General features: G+C 35.0%; 1 protein-coding gene across 2 annotated transcripts in view; it reads right to left on the reverse strand.

The window, feature by feature from the left end:
- The window catches only part of Pcdh15 (protocadherin related 15), a 1,435,956-nt gene that overhangs the window by 426,395 nt on the left and 991,108 nt on the right, over positions 1-18,453 (reverse strand). For both annotated transcript variants that reach the window (XM_042266444.2, XM_076556998.1), the window contains exons 7-8: positions 17,202-17,362; positions 5,759-5,914 (exon numbers count right to left, since the gene is read on the reverse strand). In XM_042266444.2, the coding sequence (XP_042122378.1) occupies positions 5,759-5,914; positions 17,202-17,362 (317 nt within the window). The remainder of the gene's footprint in view (positions 1-5,758; positions 5,915-17,201; positions 17,363-18,453) is intronic.

Here is an 18,453-nt window from a genome sequence, read left to right on the forward strand (position 1 = left end):
TGCAAAGTTCTTTGCACCAGGTCAGGGTCTTTTGGGAGCCTTTCATTTCAGCTACCTCAGAGTTTTAATTTCTTCTATGATTACAGATTTTTCTATTTCTGATTTCATTCTACCAACTACTACTTTATTGTGAATTTTTTTGTTGGTATAAATGGAAATTTTATTTTGTAGTTATGGGACCAATTGAATATTTACTACTGTGAATCGTTTTGCACATTCATCTATAATTATTTTCTCTTTTAAGTCCATTTTGTTTGATATTAGGACATTTATAATAGATTTTTTGTATATTACTATTAAAAACGTTATTTTATTTTGTTTAACGTGTGGGTGTTTTGCAGCATATATATCTGTGCACTGTATGTTTTCTGTGCCTATGGAGGCCAGAAATGGCATTGTATCTTCTAGAACTGGAGTTATAGACAGTTGTGAGCTGAGATGTAGGTGCTGAGAATCCAACCTAAGTTCTCTGGAAGAGCAGCCAGGGCTCTTAATCTCTAAGCCATCTCTACAGCCCATCATGGCTGTTTATATGGCATGTCTTCTTCCATCTTTTTTTGTTTGAATTCAAGTTTCCATAAATCCTTATTTTTGTTTTATTCCTTTTCAAACATCTACATTTCATTTTATATTTAAATATATGCTGAAAATATGTCTTTCAAAGTGTTAATTTTGTCTACTTATTTTAAAGTAATTATTGATATATGTTGGTGTAAATTTACTGACTTAAATGTGTATATTTTGATATTCTATTCTTTTTTTTGTTTTCTCTTGCCTAAGAATGACTATTTTTTATATGGTATAAATAATAAATTATATAAAATTATATAAAAATTATACATGATTTATTTAATTTACTTTCTAAGCAAAACAGGCTTTAAAAAATACTTGTCAGTACTTGTCAATCTTTCATAGGCTTGTAAGTATATTGTTTCTCATTTATTTCACATATATTCACATGGAAATTTTATATATATATACACATATACATGAAAATAATTAGCTTTATTCATATAATATTTAGAATTAGTCATATATATTTATATCCTTATTTTTCTTACTTTACTTACTACCATATCTCATTAGAAACAGGAAATTCTTTTATTTTGTATGATTGGACATAAGGGTGGTTAGTCACCATCCCTAGACACAGACTGCACAGGATGGTGAGGATGCTAAGACTATAGCATAGAAATATCCTGAAGTGAGCATTAAACTACTCAGATGGGGGAAATACAATCTCCTTGTACTTTTATGTGTTATCTTTTAATTGCACAGGAAAATACATTTATATATTTGTAAGCAGGAAGAGAAATTTTATCTTCATTTCTATGAATCTACTTTACATGGACCTCACACCTTAGCTCTTCATGCCGTGTTTTTGATCACAGTGTTGGATGCTTACAGTTAGCATGACAACACTTTGTGGGCAGTGGTTACTAGGATATGGCTGCTGGGATGCAGAGTAAGATGATGTTATTTTTATGTGCACATTTTTTATAACATCCCTGCCACTGAATTTGTTTGCAGAGTATCCCTGTAGAACTAGTTGTAGGTTCAGGTGTCTGTGTGCTAGACAGGAAGATCTGCTTTTAGTTTGAGCCCAGAACCTAAATTCTCAAAATTTCTGTCTTATCATAGAGAGAGTTGTGAGTCTAGACTCTCCTGTTTGCAGGAGACTTTCTGCTCATTGAGTGTGAAATGTGTATTGTTTTTATTTACTAGTCACAGCCTTTATTCCACAGTTGCAACAGTTTGTGTAAAAATGTGAGGATTGCTCTTTCAGATACCATCTAACTTTTTTCACATACTTAGGAATATTAAGTGACTACTTTGATCTGTCATCCTTAGATCTCTGGCTTCCAGGTATGAGTTCTTTATTTTCTCATCTCAGAAAGCTTGGATTGATTTTAGAATAAGTTTGGTGATTTTTATTGTTGTTTTGAAATCAAAATACAATTGCAACATTTCCCTTTTTTCTTTCCTCCCTCCACCGCTTTCAATAAACCCCCAACCCAATCCCCCACTGGCTCTCAAATTCATGACTTCTGGCCTCATTTTCTTTACGTGTGGTCATATCCTAAATATATAAATATAATCTTCTCACTCCATACAATGTAACTTGTGTGCATATGAATTCAGAGCTGACCACCTGGTATTGGATAACCAACTATGGTCTCACCCATGGCGGTATTATCTCCCCCCACAGGATTCTTTAGTTGCCTGTAGTTCTTTGTCTAGAGTTGGGGTCCAGTGAGATTTCCCGCTCCTGTGTTAACATGTCAGTTGATATTATCTTTGGTCAGTTATTGTTTAGTCAGCCAGATTGCAGATATTTCATGAGTATAGTTTCCCTAAGATTTCTAAGACGCAATCTTACTGACATCCTGCCCCTCTGGCTCTTACAGTCTTGTTTGCAACAACATAATCTTCGTACTATGTGATATTTACTTTCCTTTAATAAATTACAAACATGTTGCATGGAATTTTATGTATTTACCTGTTTGCTGTCTGTTATTTCAAAAGAAATTTTGGGGGTGGGATATATATGAATATGTTTTGGGAAGTAAAAGATATATGAAGAAATTCCGGGGTATGGATATATGTATTTTTAAAGCCATTATTATTGATAAAAACTTATCTTCTGAACTAGCTTAAGAATAAACTGCAATTTTATGCTCCAATTTATTTTTCAAACCAGCCATTATAATTACTTAATGATATAATTGTCCAAAGTTTGTTTAGTTGCCAATTACCCAAAAAGATGAAATTCCTTGCACTGTCTTATGTTTTACTTTCAAGTAAGAGATAATAACCTTTATCATAATCATCACTTGGAATTTAAATAAAATATTAGTAATTTTGATGAATTTTTTACATATGACTAGAAAAACACGCTTTCAAAGATTATTAGCATCTAGAATTCAACACATTTGTAAATGTACTCATTGTGATCATAATAATGTTCAAAAATACTCTAGCTATAAGCCTTGATACTTATTTCTGATTCAGATATACAATAACATGCTTACCCCAGTCTATCAAATGGCTTATTAGTCAGTAGTAAAGAGAGGACCAAAGGAAGGGTTGTTTGGGTTTGGGTGTAAACTCTAACATTTCTGGGCTATTATTGTCACTTTAGATACTGTGCAGGTCTCAATTTCCTTATCTTGGGAGGAAAGAGGGACTAGCCAGGGTCTGAGCTTGGAAAGTTTCCTTTATAAATCTGTGATTGTGACTTTACACATGCCTTGCATTTTATTGCAATGTCAAATAATATCAAACCAACAATTTCTTAAATCCTGAATGACTTTTTAAATGTAGGTTTTGAGTGTATTAACCTCGTAGTAAATGAGAAAATAGCCAGAGAAATATCTTGTATCTTGTACTCTTAGGCAAAGCAAAATAAATTCTTTTAATTTTATAGGTAACATTGTAGATGATATTTTGTGTACACATGTATATACAGAAGTATTCAAATATATCATATACACATACAAATACATATATGTATGCATGTATAATATATGCACAAAATCATACATATGTACATACATATATACACACATACACACTCATATATTTACACATGCAAATTTTGGCTCATTAAAACAGGAACTATCATCACAGAACTACTCAGATAACAAAAGATGATAACAGCAAAAATTCTCACTTGATATTGTTGACAAGTATAAACAAAACCTTGATTTTAAAGACACAAATATGTATCAGAGTTAGCATGGGAAAAATCAGGAGGGAAGGATATGACCACCAAGTACACAGTCTGTACAACCAAAGATGGAGTCAGTGGGTCAGGCTTACCTCAGCTATTTGTCACATACGAAGCACTGGACAGCTTTGTAGAAGAAACTGGATTGTTCAAAATAATGGGTAAAGAATGTCACATGGCCCTACTTTACATCATTCAGTTATCCAGATGCTGTGTGAGTTTATGGTCTGAAGAAATCAATGGTCAATAAATATGGATCATCTAGGAGAACATGATTTCTGGAGAATAGATCCTGAGCTAATTTTAGATGAGAAAGGAGGAAGAGCTCATGGGACAGAGCACAAGCCCAGCAGTGGAGATGCCTGTGGGATATGAGAAAGTTTGAGCAAGGTGAGACATGAGATGAGAAGAGCATTGAGAAATAATGAGACTGTGCAGGCCTTGACGATCCACTAAGGGAACTGGCCCTTTCCCTGATGATAATGTGAAATGACGCAGCCTCTGAGCAGCAGAGTGACGTGAGGAAAATGGTATCTGAGGAGTATTATTCTCAACAAGACAGCCAAATGACCGTGGGAGAGACAGAAAGTAATCAGGAAGTAGAGAATGCCTTAAAAATTAAATTAAGAGCATTTTAAGTTTCAGTAAGATAAATGGACAATAGACAAAGCAGGAAGAAAATGAATGTGAGCTAAAAGCTTTGCCTAAGATAATTTGTACATCAGTTTTTATCATTTAAGTAAGCAACCAAACAGGGAAAACTCTAATTCAAATATTGTACTTCAGATATTGAAAAGAAAACATTTAAAATGAACTTTGAGCCAGAGGCATGGGAAGTAGTCAGAAACTGTGGTTACTGCTGGACCAGATGGAAGGGTTTCAAAGACAGACTGAGTCCCTGACCAACATGCTTCACTTTTGATCTTCAAACATTTTAAAGTGATATTATTTTAGAAGATTCATCTTCTATTATTTAATTTTACCAAATGTTTACAAATATAAGTTTTTGCACAAACAAAACGTATCTTAATTGACTTTAGAAATTGCTGAGCTGAAAGTATGAATTTTGTGTTTACATCCAAAATATACTGATGACTTCCTATAAAATATGTATGAATTTAAAGAGAAAAACATTTTGAAGGTAAAAATAGTCTTATATATTGAGTGTAGTTTTTAATAGCAACTTAATTTAATTATGCATGAGTCCATATTGTACATTGGAAGTGAATATTATAGTTACTCTGCAAATGTTTTCTAGCCAATATCTAACTACAAATTAGTAGAAGAACCATTACTTAAAAAATCAGAGGAATATTTGGTTAAAGGGAAAAATATGACAATAAAAACCAATTTTCAATAAAATCAACATCACTTTTTAAAGATATTTTCAAAATGTCATCATGATTTCCATATAAGAATTTGTAATAAAAATAAAATGAAATGAAAATAATGTGGTTACGGTTTCCATTTGAAGTTTCTGGGTGTCACAGAATTAAATTTTAAAATGTAACAGGCTACTAAAGGGTTCACTTCTGTAATTTGAGTCTAGAGAAGGTGAGGCAGAAGGATCAGCAGGAGTTGAGAGTTTGAAGCCCAAAGGAGCTGTCTGACCTATGTAATGAGACTATCTTAAAACAAAAAAATAAAAATAAATAATAATAATTATTATTATTAGTCAATAACTAAATAAGCAGTCTCACAAAAATAATTTCTTCTGATGCCTAGTGAGATCATTTCATAAATATAGAGTTTTTTTTGCCAAATGCCTTTCAATAAACATAAATGTCAGTAGCATGCCTTGAATTCTCTCAATATATTCTATAATAAAAAAGTACAGTCATTTTCATTTTTCTGAAGCAACGTGAATTTCTGGAATGCGATTATAAGTTATCAGAGTTCATTTTTTTTCTAAGTCTTAGTTCTTACAGTGCATTTCTATTACTTCTAGGATCCAGTGGTCACGATTATAGTGGAATCACACATTTTACAATAGAAGCTAACCACACACACCAACACAAGGGCACGGACCTCATTCACGGTGGCATAGTAGCTTTCATGCTTGAATGTGGGTGAGTTGTCGTTCCTGTCCCGCACCACAATGCGCACTTCGTGATAGATCACTGTGCCCACCTTCTTGTTGACACACTGGACTTGCACCACGATGGAGTGGATGTTCATAGGTGGCTGCAGGGAGAAATGACATCTTTTTAAACACAGTTTTGGTCAGGGTCTGAGCACTGTCAACACACTTGACCACACGTTGCCAGTTCCATTACTTTTTCTCTTTGCACTATGATAAACTAGGAAATAAGACAGTGTTGGCCTGCTTTAAAAGAGAAGATAATGATGGTTATTTCATTGTTTAATTCCACATCTAAACATATAAGGTTTTAAGTACTATTAGGATCATAGTATTTTGCTGATGAATAAAACCACAGAATCAATACTGAGATTTTTCTGGAACAATTTTTTTTTCTTTATAAAGTCTGAAGGAGTAATGACATTAACTTTATTTTTTTTAACAAAGTATCAATGAACTTCTGAGGATGAGAGACATTATATAATTTTGTTCATTTATTGTTTATGAGGATAGATGTTTACTAATGATAAAATTAATATGAGAAAGAAGATCAACGCACAAGACAACCAGATTCAAACTGCACACATAAACACATATACATTGTCTATCTTTCATCTCTTCTATATGCACCACTTTTATCATCACCAGGCTCATCAAACTTTCCCTCTAAACATTATTTTGTCTAAATAACCCTCAGGGAGTCTTCCTATCTTAAATATCCTGTCTCTACCATGCCACATCTTTCCAACTTCTACTATTAATTTTTGTTTACTATACTTCTTACCCACAACTTTATGTATTCTGTACTTCAGATGTGTTGTTTCAATCTGTGTGCTTTGATGAGACTGTAAGCCCCCTCAAATCATGGGTTACTATTCTAGTATACTAGTAACATCCCTCTATCTAGCAGCCGACCTGTGCCTGGTACAGATGAGTAAATGCCATCAGGGTCAAACCACCTCATTTCTCACCCTGTTTCCAGAAATACAGTCTGAACGACCTAGGAAAGTTTAATATATCTCTAGTGCTTATCTGCTTAACTCTGACAGTGGGAATCCAACAATGTTAATGGGTAATCATTCAGGATTACCCACTACTGGCAACTTATTACAAACACTTATCGGATGTAAACTATCTTCCATTCACAACACAGTGACTTCCCATCACCTTAAAGTTTTATCATGTATTTATGGTACATTCAACATAATGTTTTGTCCTGTTTTAGAAGTACATAATGACCTATTTATTATTCATCCATTTGCCGTGTGCTGTAGATCCCTGGAACATCTTTCTCTGTCCTTCAGCAGTGTTGGTTTCACTGACCAGCCTCCTCCCCACTCTTGACTATGTGCCCATGTCTGACAATGTCCTAAGTAGATCACTGCCATTGTACATGAACTAAAACAATATTTACTCCATCGTGTGAGTATATCTGTGTCAATCAAAATTAATATGTTCAATCTATCCATGAAAATAAAATATATGGAATCTATACAATATGAACTAATAATTTTAGATTATATGATAAGCTACTTAATATTTAGGTTAAACCAATCAAGTGGCAGGTTAATGATCCCTGGGACTGAGGGAAGTGTCATGTAAATAACTACATGCCACATGTGGAGATCAGAAGAATGCTGTAGTAAATATGTTTAAACTGCAGCAAAATGTTATTTAATCAGAAGGGAATTTCATGAGCAACAAAGACAAAGAGAACAGACTTGGTAAGTGGTGGCCTCCTTAAAATACAAGTAAAGATCTTTACATGAGCTGTGACACTATTCCATGTTGTGATGTCAAACTGACATCAGTGAAGACAGTGAAGTCATGTTTCTGGAAATTCCAAGTGACACGAAAATCATGGGAACAATGACTAAATACCACAACTGAGGACAAAGTCATCTTAATAATTCACAAAAAAATAATGTTGCAGTTTTGCAATAATACATGTAAGTCCCCAAATTTGTATAATTAAACATCACCTAAATAGAATAAGTGACTACAGACATTAATATGAGAACACACTGATGAAAGACTGATAGCTAAGAGTTACTCTCACATGTCAACACTGAAAGTGGAGGCTGGACCACTAATGTAAAGCCTATGCTCATTACTAATATCAGAAGCATAAGAACTTAAGATAGCCAATATCATTTTTACAGGTGAACAGGAAATAAAGCAAGTGCATTTGGAGAAAATTTGATAACTTTCAGAGGTTAGATAAGACAAAAATTTGCCAATCTAAATAGTTTTATAAGAGGGCCTCTTAATAAAACATCACCAAATGCAACAGAGTAGTCCACCAGCAAACTCATCCTGAAAACTTTCAAGCTTCAGCTAACAGAATGAATTTTATTTATTTTATTTTAAAGGACTGAATCATAGAAGAAGATTTCAGAAAGAATTAAATAAACAACTCCTGTGTCTTTACTGCCAGTGTTAAAATGGTTGCTTTAATAGGCTAGTAAAAAAAGATGCTGTTCATTTTAATTGTAAAAATAAAAACAGAGTAAGCATGCCGACTGCTATCCTTGGCAAACTGTTGGAAGACAGTCATGTGAGTTATGTTCATCTGAAGTTATTCCCCTTCTTAATATTTCAAGAAAGACATATGAAACCACCTATCTCCACCTGCAGTTTAACATGGGACAGTAGCTCTGAGACAGAAAGGTCACGGGCTTTCAAAGGGATTTAAATGTAATGTATGAGGATCTCCCTCTTGGTCCAGCTAAGTCCCCGTCAATTAGATATAAACAAGTCACCTGGAATTGCTGTCATTCTCAGCTTCGGCTCCCCATGCAATGCTTAGTGGCATGGATGAACTTAGTAGGCAATAAATTCCAACCACTACGCATTACACTGGAGTGAAGAGTTCCCTACGGCTAGTATTTAAGGCACAGTGTAATTTTGTATTGGAATAAATTCTACTCTCCTGTACAGAAAAGTCATAAATACATCAAGCATAGTCTCACTGAGTTGATTAACCAGAGTTGAGGGACTCTGTAATGCTTATGGAAGTGTCAGAGACTTTAGGGACTCTGTAATGCTTACAGAAGTGTTGGGAGAATTGTGGTTGCGCTTTCACAGCCACTGGCAAAAGCCAGCCATGGTAATTCTTGGATAATCTTTCATCTTGAATTCTCTTTACTTGTTCTATTTATGAAACAAAGAAACGTGCAACACATAAGTTGTATTGTTTATATGTTTAAAATAAGCACATTCATATACACCTACATTTTAAAATGAAGCCATAATGTAGTATTTCAAAATCATACCTGTATGTCTATATATTTGTGAATTTGTGTAGAATGAATGATATAAATCACCAATTTATGAAGTTTATCTTTGGAAAGTAATATTGGGAGCATGAGGTGAAGAAGAAATATTCTAAAGTGTGTAGGGATTTTGCATGTAAAAATATGGAAAATGAATCACTTAATATAGCATGTGAAGAAAAATTATGTAAAATAAGTCACTGATGTCAACACTATAGATTATAACACTCCTCTAAGGTATAAGGAGAATTTAATATTTTTAGAAACCTATTCCCTGAAGATTAGTGATTTGAAGTTTCATTGTTTAAATGAAAATGTTTTCGAAAGCCTGTAAGATTTGATCTTATATTTCAGAGAATAAATAAGTGTGTCAGATTCTTACAGGAATGGATGGTTTTGTCATGTCCCCTTCCTTCTGCCTATAGATCTACTAACTACTTCAGTAGAATGAAGAATTATTAGTATTTTACATTTAAAAAGGGAAGAGGTGAAAAGGTGTTCTAGAAATATATATTTCACATTTCTGAGGCTTGAACTCAAGGCCACACATATGGTAGGCAAGCAGTCTACCACTGAGATATATAGTTCATCCCTGAAATTGATTTGCAAATGAAGAAACAGAGGAATAAATGCCTAGTGCTGTCTACTCATTCAAAAATTAAACTTAATAAATAATGGTATATTTATAGGAGATAATTAAAGAACAAAATACCAATTGGAAAACCATAAAATTAATAGATATTTCACAGTTTTTATTAGTATTTGTTATATGGGAAGTTCTAGGTTGGTTGAAATTAATGTGACCTAATCCTTGGATACTTAGAATAATTCTGTAAAATTTATATCAAAGAGGTATAAATAATCACAATGAAGATAAAACAGACTGGTGAAGATTATGGAGTATAGAATAAGTCATTATATACCAGTATCTGGTTTGTATTTACATACCATTTATGGATCTGTGGCTTGTTTCTTGGTAGGAATTCATCCCTATCATCACAAACATGGTAGTAAAATAAAAAACAAGACAGGAATTTGAGATGGAGACATGAAGGGGAAGAATGTAGAGGGAGTTGAGAGGAGGGAGTAGAAATGACTAGCTGATATCCATGAAAGGTCTGCCTTCTTCTGTGGTGATGCATTGTGTATCAAATAAAGCTTACCTGAAGGTCAGAGGACAGAACAAATCACTAGATTAAACAGAAGCCAGGCAGTGGTGGCATACACATTTAATCCTAGCATCAAGGAGGCAGAGATCCATTTAGATCTCTGTGAGTTCAAAGCCACCCTGGACTACAGGAGATTGACTCAGTCTAGGAGAGAAACAGAGCCAGGCAGTGGTGGCACACACCTATAATTGCAGAGCTTGAGATCTCATGCTTTTGCTTGGGAAGTCACATGCCTTTAATGCCAGCATTAAAAAGGAAGTGATACAGTGGGCAAAGAAAGGTATATAAGGCCCAAGGAGATAGGAACTAAAGTCCTTCTGCTGAGGAAAGCTTTGTGGGTTAAGGAGTCCTAGAGGTAGGAGGTGGCTTGTTCCTTTGTCTTTCTGATCTTTTAATATTCACTCCAATATTCTACCTCTGGGGTTTTATTAAAAGACCATTTAGCAATTCGTGTTTTAACTTTCTAAAGAGAAACAGAGGAAGAGTGGATGGAGAGGAGAGGAGGATGGGGAGGGACTGGGAGGAGAAGACAGAGAGGAAACTAATTGGGATAAATAAATAAATAAATAAATAAATAAATAAATAAATAAATAAACAAAAAGCAAAAAAATTGGATATGTTCAAGATAAAGTGTATACAAATATGAAATTCTCGAAGACTTTGAAAGATTTTTAATCAACTTTAGCATCTATCTAAGATGATGGTTGAGAGAACAATGAGATTGTCCTGGGTTCCAAATGGGAGAAAGGAAGAGTGACAAAGGAGTGATGCTGATGGATGTAGTTACAAATGCAATTGGCGACGAGGACACTCATCACAGCTAGCAAATGAAGAGTGACCCTGGCAGAACAGATAAAAGCCCTTGTGCATCTCTGAAGCTCAGAGAACTGAAGGTGTTGGGTTCTCTTAGGTCATCACTGTCACTGACCCAGCCCTTCCAATCTTTGCAATGAGTTTCAAGATACATATAATGTGATTGGAGGAGATCCAGATTTCTTTTATTAATCTAATTGTTGATTATATAGCAACAGTGATCATTTCATAATTTATAGTGATTAAGGAATACTGGTTTTATGAGATAATAAGTTGGTCTTTCAAAGATTCTTAAGTCTCTTATTATATACACTTGATTTTTACCACTTCTGACTTGTGATTTTATAATTTTTCTGGCTTAGGAAGCAATAACTGAACTGAACACAAAGGAAAATAGAGGAAAAAATGATAGTCAAATCAATGTTTGAAAATTGTCAGAGTTTGTAATCATTCAATCTCTTACAAATGTTTTATAATCAAATTCAAATATTTGGAGCTTGGCAATTTTTATATTTTTTATTTTCCTATGAAATGATTATTAAAATAATTAGCCTATTTTAAAACTTTTAACTTATAAATATTTTTATTTACATTTAAATTTGCTTTTGCTCTACATAACCATGATTATACAAACATGGGATCATTCATAGTCTCAGCAAGCCGAGGGCAGATAACTTGGCTTGGATGTCTATCTCTAGAAAAGATTCCTATTATCGGTGGTTTTAGAAGCAAGTATAACTGAAGAAGCATATTTGGCATAACCTCACCTCTCTTCGTTGTTATAGTTCATTCAGATAAATGACTATTTCGTTGATCTTTATATCAATAATTTGAAATAAAATAAATACAGTCAGCTTATGAACTGGGCATTCACTATAGAAGATGGAAACCTCGACTCTCTCAAATTTATAAAAATACTCAAAACGAATCAAAGGTCTGAAGACACAACTTCTAAAACAAACTGCTAGAACAAGAGGTTTAACATTGACCTTGAAGGCATTGATATGGTCACTGTTTATTCTTAGTGATAATATTCTCCAAAGCAGAGGAAACAAAAGCAAAGTTTGACAAATGGGGATAGAATATATCAAACCCAGAAGCTTCAGTATAGCGAAGAAGAAAACCAACAGGGTGATCCAAGTTGTCATACATTAATAGAATGGAGAAATTGCCAAATAGTCACCCAAAATGTTAATTCCAGAATATATGAGGAATTTGAAAGATTCAAAATGAAAAAAGTCCAAAGAACTCAACCAGAAATATGCAAAAATTGTGAATAGACACATCTCAGAAGAAAATTTAAATGACCAAAGAAGTTTTAAAAAAGTGATGAATTTCATTGTTTAGTTGTCATGGAAATGCAAGTCAAAGCCTCACTAAAGAAACATCATCTCTCCTCGACTAGAATGTCTGTTATGAAGAGCACAAAAGGTAGCATGTGCTACTGAGAATTGAGGAGGGATGCTCATATACTTTTGTTGAGGATGCAGATATAACACAAACGTGGGAAAAGTGTGGATCTACTGCAAGGCACAGCTATCCCACTTCCGGGTATATACCAAAGGAAAAATGACCTCAGCATATCAAAGAAAACCCTGTGTCTATGCCTGCTGCTGAATACACTCAGTATTTAGACTGTAGAATCACCTTAGGTGCCTAGCACAAAATAGTAGATAGAGAAAATGTGGTACATACACATAATAGAAACTTCCTTAGACATTTAAGGAAATGATACTCTATCATATAGCAAAACCAAATGACTTAAAAGATTTTATGGTAAATGAAATAAAGCTAGATAGGGGAAGAGAAGTACTGGTGTTCTCTCGGATATAAATGTTCTAGATACAGTAGGCTGGAATTTATGACAGTGATTGCCACTTGATGGGAAGGATGGTGGTGGGGCTGGCAACAGGAGACTGGTGTACAGGACCACAAGTTAGACAGACAGAAGTAACATTAGGTGTTCTTCCTAAGAGTTTGTGTGTGTGTGTGTGTGTGTGTGTGTGTGTGTGTGTGTGTGTGTGTGTGATATTTCACAGTAAGCTATTGCTTATTTTCTAGATAACAGAATAGTAAACTTAAAGGCTTCACACACAGTAATGAGAGGAGATGGAAAATCAACCATGGCTTATTACTTGGATTTGATGTTATAAATTGTATATACATATTGAAATATCACACTAGAATCCACAAATGTGAATGTTTAAAGTCATCCTAAACATACAAGGAAAACTGTTACTGTGGAACTGGGAGGCATGAACATCAAAAACTAAAATAATGCATGAAAGACAGAAATGTAGCCTCAATACAAATGCACAAAAGAACCAGACCTGTGGGGAAGAGAGTAAAGAATACATAGAGTCAAAATATTGACTTTTTAAAAAAATCATAGGAAAGTATCATGGCATGTCTAAAATACAGGAGGATCATCTCCACTAAGACATTTCTGTGGCAATTTTTTTTCTTTATTAATTTGAACGAATGCAAAGTCAATGATTGTAGCATGGAACTTGGCAGTTGTTTTTAGGCTCAGACATGATTGTCAACTTGGCCTGGCTGTGAAAAGCATTCATATTTTTTTATTATGGCTTATATCATTCATAATTCATATTATTATGAATTTATATTCATAAAAAGAATGAACCAAATTATTTGGTACCAACTCTAAGAATTATATTTCTGGCAAATACTCCATGTTTAACAAGAAAGTATAGTTCAGTTTTCATTCATAATAATTCACTCATTTATAATAGTTTGTGCTTTGTCAGTATTTACATTTTGAATAGGGATGCATTCTAAATTAATTAAAATTTAATATATTATATGTGTATGTATATACACATATACTGGGCAGCATAATAATAGGTGTAATCTCGATGTGATAAACAGGCACTCAAACCATGTTCAAATACTTATTCCACATTTTTTAGTGGAAAATGTTAACAAGGAATATTGTTAAGAATAGCCACTAGTTAATCTGACCCAAGACCTTCACTGCCCACTGCCACTTCAGACCCTTGTGGGAGTCATAGCCATATGATTTCTTGCATAGTTTGACAGAAGGCCCTAATCCCTTACCACCCACCCACCCTCCAGGCCGAGAGAGAAGCCATGTCATCACATGCATGAGTCTTTGCTGAATCTCAGTTACCTCACCTTATTTGCAGATTATGATATTAGGGATGAAATCCCAAAAGTTCTACCATAAAACTTCTAAAGATAATTAAGAATTTTAGCAAAGTGTCAAGATACAACATCAACTTATAAAAATCTGTAGACGTTTTTTAATATATCAGTAACAAACATTCTGAGAAAAAGAGTTCATGAGAACACTTTCATCTAACAACAGCTTCAAAAAATATCTATGAATAAATATAACCAATGAGGTAAAAGGCCTTTATGATAAAAAGTTTAAAGTCTCTGAAGACAGAGATTGGGGAAGACACAAGAAGGACTGCTAGTGCTCATGGGTTGGTAGAATGTTGTAAAATAATCTTCCTACCAAAATAAATTTAAAGATTCAATGCAATCAAAATTAATACACACACCATTCTTCAAGGAAATAGGAAAAATATATGAGAATTTATATGGAAGATCAAAAGGCCCCAGAGAACTGTAGCAATCCTGGACAAAAAGAATGATACTAGAGTGATTGCCACACCAGATGACAGCTACATTCTGAAGTTATAGTGGTAAACACAACATGGTACCATCACAAAAATAGGAAAGTAAAACAGTGGGAGAGAGTGAATGGAAGACCAAAACAGGAGTTCCCTTAACTACGGCCATCTCATGTTTCACAGAGATGCCAAAAATACACACTGTAGGAAAGACAGCATCTTCAACCAGATTGTGCTGGGAAAATTGGATGTTCACATGCAGAAGAACAAAATTAGACCCATATCATTCACTGACACAAAAATCACCTTCAAATGAATCAAAGATCCCAGTGTGAAACTTGCAATGCTAAAACTTCTAGAAGAAAATATATGCAATACCCTAGAAGGTATAGGAGTAGAAAAGAACTTTCTGTATAGTACTCCATTTTTCTTTCAGGAAATAAGGACACAATTTGACAAATAATGTCATTTATAAAAAGAGAAATAAAATTAAAAATCAATCAACCAAAGAAGAAGCCCATAGATTACAACTGTTCATCTGATGGAAGATTAGTATCTATAAAAAAAATCAAGAGAACAAGTAGCCCAACTAAAAAATGGGCTACAGATATCAACAGATAATTCTAACAAGAAGACATAGAAATTGCTGAGGCATATCTGAAAGAGTTTCAACATCTTTAGCAATTAGGGAAACACACACTAATTGCAATTTCATCTTATGCCAGTGAAAATGTCTCATATCAGCAAAACAACTCACAATAAATGCGTATGCATGTACAGGGAAAGGAGAGTCTTCATTCACTGTTTGTGGGATTGCAAACTGGTCCAGCTATTAAAAGAAACCAGTGTGTGTGTGTGTGTGTGTGTGTGTGTGTGTGTGTGTGTGTGTGTGTGTGTGTGTGTGTGTTGAGGGGTTCTCAATAAGCTAAAGATAGATCTATGGCATGATCCATCTACACCCCTTCTTGGCCTCAACATCTTAGTGCAGAGATACTTGCTTCATTTGCAAAGGTTAGAAAAATGAAAATTGCAGATGCCTTTGACTGATGAGTGGATAATGAAACTGGTACATATACAAGTTGTAAAGAAAATGAAAGCATGAAAATTGCAGGTAAATAGATGGAACTAGAGAATATTATACAGTAAATTAGCCTAGACCCCAAAAGACAAAGACTGAATGTTCTCTCTTATGTGTGGATCTTAGCTCTCAATCTTTAGATGTGCATCTCTATAACATGAAGTCATTGCAGAAGTCAGGAAAGAAGAAAGAGCATGGGGGAGAGAGGAAAAGGAACTCTGGGACATGCAGGGAATATAGTAGGAATCAGGTGTTGTGAAGAGGGAAAGGAAGAAAATGGGGAGGGAGTTTAACTGGGGAAGAGGGAGGAGGGAGAGATAAAGAATGCTGGGGGAGTTTGAAAATTCCATAGAGACACATATCAGTTTATGTCTAGGAGTGGAAAGGAAGCCATGACTTATTTCACTGCCTGTCAGCAGCGGTTTGTGAATGACTCAGTACAGGTGGGTGTGTAAGAAGACTGTAGACAGAAAGACTTCCACTGTGATAAATGCAGCCCTAAAAGCAATGCTGCAGGTGAGGGGGGGTGATTCCCAAGAATCCAAGAGCCAAACATCCTAAGGGAAATAGTGAACAGAGTAAAAGTCAAGTAGAGAGAGCCATTATAGACTGTGTGTGGGATCCATGTAGGATGAAGGGGTCATGTACTCACTCTCCTGCTGGGATGTGGCCACACAGCAATGCCCAACAGCTCCGCTTTAGCGCTGCAGCCTCTGAGGTCTGGGTTTTGCACTTTGAGGTGTGAACACTTCTCTGCACTGCTTCAGTTTCCCCAGAGCCCAGTGCAGTCCCCTCACTTCTTTATCCCCAAGAAAGGTAGGGATACTTGTGGTTGAGGTAGTACACCAATCTTTTCCATACTTTGTCAACCTCTCTAGAACTGATAGATTGAACAACTTTGGCAGCTCAGCTATTCTTTATGAAATGCTTCTGCCACATTGCCTGATAATGACTGAATAAGGATGCTGCCAGGACTCTGGTTTACCTGTGGTTTTTACCAGCCTTATAAACATGATGCTCAGCTTCCTCCTTCCAAGTCTAACTGCTAGCAGCTAAATAAGATGACACACACCAACTTCTACCTCCCCAGCCATAAGCCAAATAGCATCCTCACTTTCACATTGTTGGGGAAAAATGGGGTTCTATGTGATAGCCCTCCTGGGCCGAAGTCATCATCTCTTTATTCTTTGTAGTGTGTTCTTTTGTTCAGAACTAGGACAAAATTCTTGAGTATTAAAATGATTCCCTCAGACACAGATGCCTCCTTCCTTTCTCATTCTTATTCCAAGGAGTTGCATTTCCTTTTGTTGCTATGTCTAGTAAACAAAATCTAATTATATGGCTAAAATTTAATACCATATAGATAGTGCATATGGACATTTAAATTATACTAAAGCTACGGCACAGGGACAGAGAAAAAAAATAAAGTCACTGACGTCTCTATCCAGAACTCTTCCGGTACTGTTCAGGAAAAGCATCTGTTTAACAGGGTCCAACAACACCCAGTAGTCCACGTTGTCCTTTAAAGAGAGCTCTATGGTGGGGTCTGGTCCTCCAGCAGTACCCTTAATCAACATGTTGTCCACCAGAATTGTACCTGCAAACCAAACACAGCTATTTTTAACCAGGCTTTACTCAAAAGCATTCTTTAGCAAGAGCTATGCTTTTAAACCCAGCTGGCTCACACATTTCTGCCAAGGCAGAGCACATTCAATACTGTACTAAACATCACCAAGTTATTTTTCTTGGCCCCCAAAGCCGTAAATATCTATCTTCATTATGCAATTTGTCAATGGTGTTTGGAGACGATGCAGGCAGGGGGCAGAGTTTCAGATACTTGTACCACCATGTTTCTCTTTAGCAGCATTGAGTCTCTCCTGTTCCCTGTCCATCACTTCTCTCAGGATTTATCATTGAATGTTTTATCCTGAACAAAGGAAATAACTGTAACAGCAGAGCGGGATACCAAACCCACTCGGTGAGACTTCTGATACGAAAAGAGCGATCTTAACAATGAAAGAGAGGAGGAATGGGATAAAAAAACAAAAACAAAGAAGCATCAGGACTTCCTACAGTGAGAAACACATCTTGTTCTTACATGTCAGAGTAAATTCATAAAACACAAATCTCAATGCTACCACATAGACACATAGCCGTAGCCACTTATCTCTAAGATAAGTCTGGGGCACTTGACTGCAGTGACAAACTCTTATGATTTTTCATCTTAATGCTTAGTTTCTTCTTTTTTAAAAGCAGCTCTTGAGTAAATATGGAAAAGAGAGCATGCCTTTAACATTTCTTCTCTGCAAAAGATTCCATGTAGTTCACAAATTGAAAGCACACAGCAGCGAAGTGACTCAAATTTCTTTTTCCCCTACATAGTAATGATCTTCCTGCCAATCAAGAGTGGATTACAGCTCAGAGTAGTCGCTTTCTGATATATCATATTGTTTGAACAGAATATAGAAAAAGCATGGCTGTGAAAATAAAGATAAGCTCTTCTAAATGCTAGAAGAAAATCAAAATATTTAGATAACTCCTTGCCTAGGACAGGATGTAGAGCATATGTAACCCACAAACATGAAGCTGGGCTTGAAAAATAAAATGTCAAATTTATCAATCACATTTTAGTAAGGCAAGAAATTGGCCTAAATATTATACCATTACATAGCTACAAAAATAAGATTG

The sequence above is a fragment of the Peromyscus maniculatus genome, chromosome 21, assembly GCF_049852395.1.
Source record: "Peromyscus maniculatus bairdii isolate BWxNUB_F1_BW_parent chromosome 21, HU_Pman_BW_mat_3.1, whole genome shotgun sequence".
NCBI lineage: Eukaryota > Metazoa > Chordata > Mammalia > Rodentia > Cricetidae > Peromyscus > Peromyscus maniculatus.